Consider the following 9,790-nt stretch of genomic DNA (forward strand, 5'->3'; position numbering starts at 1 on the left):
AGGTTGGGCTCCAAGAGGTTCAGTTCCTGAGAAGCCAAGCAGCCAACTGCCAGCACCAAGGGACAGCTCAGGACTTGGGAGAGCCACTGTTGAGCACTCAGACATCAGAGGGAGCCCAAGACAGTGGCCTGAACACAGCAGCCTCGCAGGGACTCATGTCATATCCATGGTTACAAGAGGAAGCCCCCAGGATCACAAAGGCTGCGCCAGGAGCGACTAAGGGCAGGACACAGACCCACGGGAGCCAGACGGAGAGTGAGGGCAGGACACAGACCCACGGGAGCCAGACGGAGAGTGAGGGCAGGACACAGACCCACGGGAGCCAGACGGAGAGTGAGGGCAGGACACAGACCACGGGAGCCAGACGGAGAGCAGCCACTGCTTTTAATTCTGGTCAAAATCTCACACGCCGACAGCCAAACGGGCCAGGTCCCCTTGACCGCGGTCACGCTTGCATATGTGATTGTTTAAAAAAATAACTATGAAAAGGCAGCTCTCTCCTGTTCCTGGAGCGGTCTGACAGCAGCTACGTGTGTCTACGCATCTGGCACAGTTCCGAAATTGCACCAAAAGGATCTGGAAGCACTTGGTTTGGTCTGAGACAAAACAGAAGGCCACGGAGGAGGCCGGCCTTCTGGGCTCACATCTCCGAGTCGGCATACATGCCATTGATCAGGTAGTCCACCTGCGTGTAGTCCTTCTTCTTGTAGCTCTCGTAGGCTTGCAGGGCAAACATCGCCAGGACTGCGATGAACAGGGTCACCCCAAAAACGAGCACCACCAGAAGCAACATTTTGTTCACTAAGGATGGGGTGAGGGGCTCAGGGGTGATCACTAGGTACTGGCCTTGGGTGCTGAGCTGACACGAGTCTGTGGTTGGCACCTTAGGGTCCCCGGAGCTCCTGGGTGTTGGCCCAGCAGAGGCAGTACCAGCTGTGGCTTTGGTCTCCACCTGCTCTGTTGTCAGTTGTGTGCCTGGCCCACCTATCCCCTGGGTAGATAATGCAGGGCTTGGCTGCGTGGTGAGGGTTGTGGCTTTCACTTCAGGGGTCGGGCTGGTAGGAGGCACTGGCATTGTGCTGGCAGTTGGCTCCTTGGTTTGTATCTGAGTGGTGGTCACTACTGCCGAGGATGTTGAAGCCACAGAGCGGGTGGTGGTGGGCTCCAGGGTGGTATTTGAAGGACCAGGTGTTGAGCTGCCAGCTGTGCTATGCACTGGCTGTTCTCTTGTCACCTGGATGGTGGTACCTTGGGTTTGGGCACCTGAAGTGGGGATGGGGCTCGTGGTGGATGTGTTAGTAGGTGTGCTTTGGGCAGGACTCAGAGTCCTCGTGGGACCGCTTATGTTTATGGTGCCTGCAGCAACAGTCGTGGTATGTGGAGCCACTGTTGCCACTGTGGCTGTTCTTGGTGATGTGCTGGCATCTGTACTTGGCACTTCTGCATGTGGTGTGCTGAGAGAGGGAAGCCCAGCAGTGGTGGTAGGTGGAGATGGCCCCACAGTCGCGGGTCCTGATGATGGAGGTGGTGTAAGGGAACTGGAGGTCACGCTGCCCGTCATGCCTTCTCTGGTGGTCAGAGTGCTCGTGTTTGTCCAGTGCGTTGTCATCTCTGTTGTCACTCTGGTCGAGTTCGGGCCAGCTGCCCAGGTCCCCGTGGTCGGCGTGACAGGAGCAGGCAGCACTGTGGCTGTTCTCAGACCTGTGTCCCTAGTCACGGTTCGCTTCACGGCTTTAGGCCACACCTTGGTCGCTACTAAGTGTCCTTCAAGTCAGAAGGGAGAGAGAAAGACAATACTATCAACCACATATAGGGTCACACGCTGTCACTTAGCTCCTGGCCCTGTGCTGGCTGGCACCATATTCTAACCAGAGAGCCCTGGTGTTGATGGAAGTGACCCATGAGTCCAGCTGACCACAGCCACCAAGAGCCCATGACACCTAAGTCAAGGATTCCTTCCCATTCTGACTCCAGCCTGTGGCGGCTTCAGAACCTTGGAGGTGGATCCAGGCCCTAAAGCAGCAGGCCAGAGGCTCACATTATATGATTAGCCCATGAAAACAAGGTAAACCTCAGCCCCTGTGCGCACCCCAAGATTTGTACAGAAAAGTGGCTGCAGACATTCAAATTCTTTTTTTTTTTTTTTTTTTTTTTTTTTTTTTTTTTTTAGTTTTTCGAGACAGGGTTTCTCTGTGGTTTTGGAGCCTATCCTGGAACTAGCTCTTGTAGACCAGGCTGGTCTCGAACTCACAGAGATCCGCCTGCCTCTGCCTCCCGAGTGCTGGGATTAAAGGCGTGCGCCACCACCGCCGGGCTGCAGACATTCAAATTCTAATTAGCCTCAGGATAGGCTTGTCTGAAGGAACTCCTGGAGATTCGCAGAGCCCCGCAGGGCAGGAGCGCATTCAATACCTGGTGTTTCAACAAATGAACTCCAGAAGACAGGGCAGGTCTACAGGGCTTTGCGGCATGGTCACACTGGGGCCCCACCTGTGCTCCTCTCCACCCTAGCCCCAGCCCAGCCCTGCCCCACCCTGGGAAGGCGGGACTGTAGCTGCCTCTCTTCTGGACTGAGGCTCCTGGGGGCCTTCCTGGTGGGCACACAGCTTTCTCACTTACGCGGCTCCTCAATCACTCTATGGCTTCTAGATAAGGGCATGGAGGAAATCCAAACCAGCACCAAGGCTGTCCACATCTTGCTGGCGAGCTGGAAGCAAGGCTGGTGGTCTCTGAGCCAGCCAACCCTTCAGGCTGTCCACGGTTGCCTTTTGCTCGGCCCAGGGATCTGGGGTGAGAAAGGCAAAGTGGTCAGAGGCGTTTGCTCAGCAGCACATGGCCTCCCCAGAGACCAAGGGCTTTGTGCTGTATCTCTTGTGCAGGCTCTGCAGGGTCCATGATGTACAGAGACCAGGACCAGGACCACCATGATGTACTCAGACCAGGACCAGGGCCAGGGGCCAGGAAAAACACAACTCAGCGGCTGCGAGGGAAATGCCAATCTGCCTGTGTCTTGCTTCCCATCGCCTAAAGCACTTGACCCAATTTCACTGAGTCTCAACTTCTGACACAAGTCCCACTTTCTCCCCTGGAGCCAGAGTTAGAACAGGAGAAGACCAAGCCTTGCCAACAGGGTGAAAGTTTTTCCTCCCCAGTACTGGGTGGGTCTTTATTTGTCCTGAGGGAGAGGTGGGGTGGTGAGAAGAGACAGTAACGTCCCTCAGGGCGAGCTGAGAGGAAGGTTTCACTCGAGCATTCAGGCTCAGCTGTGAGCTCAAACAAGGCAGCTGGGCCATGGCGATGAAGGCGTTCGGTTGGTTCTTGAATCCTTTCACCTACTGGCACCCTAAAGATGCCAGCAGATACAGGCATTTGTTCCCTGGGCGCCAGTCCTGGGCTGGAATTCTGCTGGTGAGGTCAAGGAGAAAAGATGTGACAGGCACTTCTGGTGGCTAGGGAGGGCCTCAGCTTCCTAAATATACTCCGGGTCTTAGCACCCCCTGCTGCCCACTTCTTACAAATCTGGGACGGGGCGAGCCAGGGAGCAAATATTCTAGACAGGGACTCATACAGGCCATGTCTCAGCTACTCAGTCCTGCCGCTGTAGTGAAGAGACAACCAGAGGCTGTCTGCCCCCCACCCCCAGCAAAACTTCATTCACACAGTAGGCGTCCCAGGGAACACAGCCCACAAGCTGTCCTTTGCCAACTGTGGCTCCAGAGCTTCCGGCTACCTCAGGGCGGTTTTCTGTTGACTCTACAAACCCACTGTGTCAGGGCTCTTCCTAGGTTCCCTGTCGGTCCCCAAATAGGCAGGACCTGGGACACTCACCAGAGGTGTCTGCTCAGTGCAGACTGGGAGGCCAGGCTGATGATGTCCTCCTTGGGCAGATGTGGGCTTGGCATCCTGTACTTGGCATATTAAGTCTGGCTTTGCAGGTGAGAGCAGCTGGGCAGGGCACTCCCAGGCCATGGCATTGGCTGGGGCACATGTAGGACAGAGGCAGATCCTCCTCTGCGGTGCCAGACACACCTAGGGTTGAAGGACAGCCAGAGTTGCTCAGGAAGAACAAGGGACACACATGCAGTGAGGAGGCCAGGAGGAGCAGCACTCGGCAGCTCCAGCCGGGAAAGAACACGCATCAGAACTGTCAATGTTACAACTGCTGATGAAGCCAATTCTGACATAAGAACTTTTGTTTGTTTTATCGAATTAGGGGTTCTCTGTGTAGCCCTGGCTATCCTAGAACTTGCTCTGTAGACCGGGTTGGTCTCAAATTCAGAGATCCACCTGCCTCTGCCTCTTGAGTGCTGGGATTAAAGGCACCCGTCACCACCCTCTGGCTCAAGAACTTTTTCTAAAGGAGGAACTGGACAGAAGTTCAAAGATGGAAGTCTTGGTGGCACATGCCTGTAACCTCAGTGGTTGGGAGGTGTAGTCAAGAAGAGCAAGAGTTAGCAGGGTGGTGGTGGCGCAGGCCTTTAATCCCAGCACTTGGGAGGCAGAGGCAGGCGGATCTTTGTGAGTTCAAGGCTAGTCCGGTGTACAGAGCAAGGTCTAGGACAGGCTCAAAAGCTACACAGAGAAGCCCTGTCTCGAAAAAGAAAAAGAAAAAGAAAAAAAAAAAAAAAGAAGAGCAAGAGTTCATGGCCAGCCTTGGCTTTGGCTACACGGTGGCTTCTAGGTTAACATCTGATGCACAAATGAGGCCGGGAGACGGCTCACTGCAAGGACAGGCTCAAGGGCCAGAGTTCAGAACCCTAACACTCATGCAAAAGCCGCACATGGTGGCATTGTGGGAGCAGAGACAGATGGGCTCCCGGGTTTTGAGTTAGATTGGCAGAAACAGCAAACTTGAGGTTCAGCGAGACCCTGCCTACATAAAACCAGTGGAGAGGGGGTCAAGGAAGACATGTCAGTGTCAGACTCTGGCCTACACACACCTCGTGGGTGAGCACAACAGTACACACCACACACACACACACCCCAGAGATCTACAGATATTTCTCACAGTAGCATGCTCTGGAATGGCTCTGTAAATACTGTGCCATCCATGTATAAACCACTTGACATTTATGGCCACAGCGTGCATCAGGAAGTGAATGTCAACAATGACTATCTTGAGGACTGGATTTGGATTATTTTTCATGATTTTACCACATGTATGATGGCATGGATCCCTTTGGGAAACATCTATGAAAGGCAACGACGTGTAGGCAGTGTGCACAGAGCACATGGATGTGGGGGAAGGTCATGGAGATTTCTGTTTGTTTAGCTGGTTGTTTGGTTTTACAAGACAGGGTTTCTCTGTGTAACAGTCCTGACTGTCCTGGAACTTGCTTTGTAGACCAGGCTGGACTCAAACTCACAGAGATCTACCTGCCTCTGCCTCCCAAATGCTGGGATTAAAAAGTGTGTGCCACTGCCTGGCAGGAGTTTTTTTTTTTTTTTTTTTTTTAATTAGAACAAGTAACTCTGTGTGGCCTGGGTGCACGCGCACTGCAGAGCTGCAGAGCATGTGTGGGGTCCAAGGACAGCCGGCAGAGATCTGTTCCTCCTCCCACCGCAGGGGCAGGCCGGGTGGCAAGTGCCTTTATCCCTTGAGGCACCTTGCTGGACCTCACCTGGAGATTTTTTTGAGAAACTACCTGATTTATCTGTTAGGAAACCCATTTTCTAGGAGACAACTGGAACCTAGTGGAACCCAGGACACAACTGGAACCTAGTGGAACCCAGGACGGTACTGCCGTGAGAGGACACTAAGCAGACCTGCTCTCCCCGAGGAGTTGTTGGAGCTGGGTCTTAAGGTTCTTTATTTTTTCAACCTTGCATATTCATGTACATCCCTGTGTGTGTGTGCGCGCGCGCACGCACGCGCGCACATGCACATGCATATGAGTGAGAGCAGGTGCCCCAGAGGCCAGAGGCATTGGATTACCTTGAAGCTAGAATTATAAGCAGTTGTGAGCCACTAGATGTAAGTGCTAGGACCCAAACTCAGGTCCTCTGTAAGAGAAGTACAGGCTCTTGTGTTCTGAGCCATGGTGTTGAGACAGGTCTCACACTGTAACCTAGGCTGGCTTGGAACTCACTACGTAGCCCAAACTGACCTCAAACTTGTCCAGCCTCCCAAATGCTGGGACTGCAAGTGTGAGCTATTAGGCCCAGCTTTCACTGAGGAACATATAATGTACACTCAGGAGCTCCTCACCTTCTAGAGGACAGGCATTAACAGATGGTGATGCCTGGAGACTAGGAAAACAGCTCCTCACCTTCCAGAGGATATGGTGGCGTTAGCAGGTGGCAAGCCCTGATGATGCCAGCCTCGTCACAAACCTGCCATCCAAAACAAATGTGCAGAAATGCACACACCTGTACACACAAGCCCACTTGCACAGACCTGTCCTTGCACACAGCCAGTCATACGCATGCAAGCAAGCAGCCACATATGTGGGAAGTCACACAGGCAGTGCATGCATGCACTCATAAGTGTACACACGCCACGGCAGCTGTTCCTCAAGTCTATCTCTAAAACGCCCCACAGGGAAAGCTCCTGCAGTGTGCCACTCCCATCACTTACTCCCAGCCAGTGGATGTGTCTAGAAGTCACTCTCACAGAAACAGAAACTAGCCACTAACAAGAGCCAAGAAGGCCCTTCTTGTACTGCGACGACTTCATCTCTTTGGCGTGGTCCTGCCTCCACTTTGCAAAAGATAGTCTTAATGTCAAGATCGCATGTAGAGCTCGGCATGGTGACACACGCCTATAATTCCAGCTCTGGGGAAGCAGAGGCAAGATGCAAGTTTGAGACCACCCTGGCTACAGAGTGGGCTCCCGGGTCAACAAAACAACGTTATAGAAGGGGAGCTACACTAACCTTTACAAACTGACTAATAAAAAGACAACATTCATGTGCTTAGAAGTGAGTCTTGATTTGAGAACTTTAGGGAGCCTTAAGTCAAAGTTTGGACCTCAGTATTCTCATTATCTGTATAAAGACCCGGGCATGGTAGTGTATATCTGGAATCCCAGTACTCTAGAAACAAAGGCAGGAGGATAGCCAAAAGTTCTAGGTCACCCTGATCTACATAACAAGTTCCAAGACAGGGACTCATACTGAGAACTCATCTATTTTGTTTGTTGTTTTGAGACTAGGTTTCACTGTATAGTCCTAGCTGGCCTAGAACAAGCTACGTGAACCAGGCTGGCCTTGAACTCACAAAGATCTGCCTGCCTTTGCTTCCCAAGTGCTGAGATTAAAAGCATGTGTCACCATGAACAGTGTAAAACCTCACTGGAAAGATGGCTCAGCAGTTAAGAGCAATGGATGTTCCTCTACAAGATCAGGGTTAGATTCCCAGTACAACATGGTGGTTCACAGCCATTTGTAACTCAAGTCGTGGGGAATCCAATGCCCTCTTCAGGTCACTCCAGGAATTGCATGCACATGGTACACAGACATACGTGGAGGCAAAACACCCATATGTAAAGTTTTTTGAGACAGGGTTTCTCTGTGTAGCCCTGACTGTCCTAGGACTAAGTCTGTAGATCAGGCTGGCCTTGAACTCATAGAGAATTGCCTGCCTCTGTCCCCAGTGTTGGGATTAAAGGCGTGCACCACCACTGCCTGGCAAAAATATTTTTAAATATTTTTTCTAAAAGTGCTCTTAACTCCTGAGCCATCTCTTCAGCCACCTCCCATATATTATCTATTATATTAGATTACATACTTTGAGACAGGATCTCTTGATGAACCCACTGGAACTTGCCAAGTTGACTAGACTGACTGGCCAGAGAGCCCCCCCCCCCATTCCCCTGCCTCTTTCTCCCCAGTGCTGAGATTATAGGCTTGCATGGCCTAATGACAGTCTGTTAACTCTAGTCCCAGAGGACCTGACAGCTTCTTCCTGCCCTCAGGGCACTACATGAAAGCAGTGCACAGACAGAAAGGCAGAATAAACACACACACATGAAGAAGGAAGAAAACGATGATAAAATACAAAGTGTTAGGTCTGAGACTAGGATAGGCAGGCGGCGCCGAGCCCCTCCTCTCTGGGAATCAGTTCCCCAGGAATCTGCAGGGAAGAAGCAGCAGGGCGCCTTTTGCCAGCTCACACAAGAAGGCCAGTATCTAAGGTCCCAATCTGCCACATGGGCAAATCCTTTAGACCACAGGGCAATGTCTATACACACAAGACTTTAAGTCTTTATTTCCTGGACTGCTCCTACCGAAGTTCAGCCAGGTGACGTGTCTGAGTCCCCAAGTGTTAACGGCATTCCTTTCCTAGACTGTGCCCTTAAGATGCCTCCCAGTTTTTCTGGTGTTTGATATGTTGCATTCTCAATCTTCCCTGACTCTTTACTCCTTTCTGAACCAAGATGTATGGATTGCTATATACAAATCACATAGAACTAGACCTCGAATTGGTGAACTTCTTTTTCTAACACACACAGATTCCATGCAAGAAGTACAGACTTGGCAATGACCACTAATAACTTTTTATCAGCAGGCCCCATCTCTACTCCAAGCAACGGAGATTGAGAAAGCTAATACAAGACAAACTAGAGCCACCTAATCCTGACACATGACCTGTTTGGACTTACACATGTCACTGCCCTGTGACCTAAAGGATGTGTCCATGGGGCAGACATCAATAGTATCTTAATTACACTGCTTAGCTCCAGGTTTCTAGAAGTTCGGTCTCACTACTACAGTGCCTAAGGTCGGCTGTCTTGAAGCTCACCACGCCAGCAGTTCTGATATCTCGCTGTCCATTAGGGAGGTCTAATTTATAAAAGGAAAACCTGTATTTTAAGCACTTTGCTGGTTGTTTTTACCGAAAAACTGGAGCTGCTTCCTGGGGGTGGGGGCGTAAGTAATGCAAGTTCCAGTCGGACTCGGAAGCACCAGCCAGACCGCCAGTGCACGAGCTAGCGGCCACAGGGGAAGGCAGGCAAGTGGGCAAATGAGGAGTAGGATGGGTTTTCCTCACCCGCTGGTACAAAGAATTTGGGCAGCAGGCCTGAGTCACCCAAAGGGTCAACTATTTCTGAGACCAACACCTTCTAGGGTACTGACTGATCCAGGACTCGCCTACTCTCAAATGTCCATAGAATGTTCACAAACTGCCCAGCCTGGGCTCTCGCAGGCTAGCGATAGCCGTCAGCCCACCTCCTCCTCCTGAGCATCCATGCTCCTCCAAGGGCTCGGCCCGTTCCTCCCTTCTCCTCGCTTCCATTCCTCACCGCCTAGTGCACCGGATTCCCATTCATCCCTTCTCCGCCCCGCACTTCGCTGTCCATCCCCAACCGGTTCACGAGACCTTCACGACGGTCCCCTGGCCGGCAGCGCCGGTCGCTTACCCGGGTGCGGCAGGCCTGTGGCCCTCGCTCCGCAGCGTAGCCACTTCAGCGATTCAGCCCCGCGCGGGGACGTGGACCGCAGCGACACCCAATTAACTCAGCTTGGGGGTGAGCGCCGGGCCCCACCCAGACCGCCCCGGAAAGACGTCACGAAGGCGGGACCAATAGGTCGTCGCTGTGCTTGCGAGGTCGGGTGCGAGGGGCGTGGTTTATTCAGGCCACACCCACCGCGGGAGCTGGCCTTCAACCTGGTCTTGCCTTTGCCGGAAAGGGCTATTTGGGGTCGGTCTAGCAGAAGTGAACGGCCCTGAAATTTCTAGGCTGTGTCTGTGTGCACGGCTATTTCCAGAAGCCCGGGAGAGGGGCTCGGGGCCAGGCGACCGCAGCTGTGCTCGTTTGGAAGGGCGGCTCTCGAAGGCCTCGTGGGGG

General features: G+C 52.6%; 1 protein-coding gene across 1 annotated transcript; it reads right to left on the reverse strand.

The window, feature by feature from the left end:
* Positions 1 to 306: 306 nt before the first annotated feature.
* C8H11orf24 (chromosome 8 C11orf24 homolog) lies at positions 307 to 9,487 on the reverse strand. Its single transcript, XM_057778506.1, has 4 exons — positions 9,362 to 9,487; positions 3,829 to 4,029; positions 2,620 to 2,785; positions 307 to 1,764 (listed from the first exon to the last, which is right to left on the reverse strand). Exons 3-4 carry the CDS (start codon positions 2,693 to 2,695, stop codon positions 641 to 643), a joined length of 1,200 nt encoding a protein of 399 aa, XP_057634489.1. The 5' UTR covers positions 2,696 to 2,785; positions 3,829 to 4,029; positions 9,362 to 9,487; the 3' UTR covers positions 307 to 640.
* Positions 9,488 to 9,790: the final 303 nt, after the last annotated feature.

Source organism: Chionomys nivalis, chromosome 8 (genome assembly GCF_950005125.1).
Source record: "Chionomys nivalis chromosome 8, mChiNiv1.1, whole genome shotgun sequence".
Taxonomy (NCBI): Eukaryota; Metazoa; Chordata; class Mammalia; order Rodentia; family Cricetidae; genus Chionomys; species Chionomys nivalis.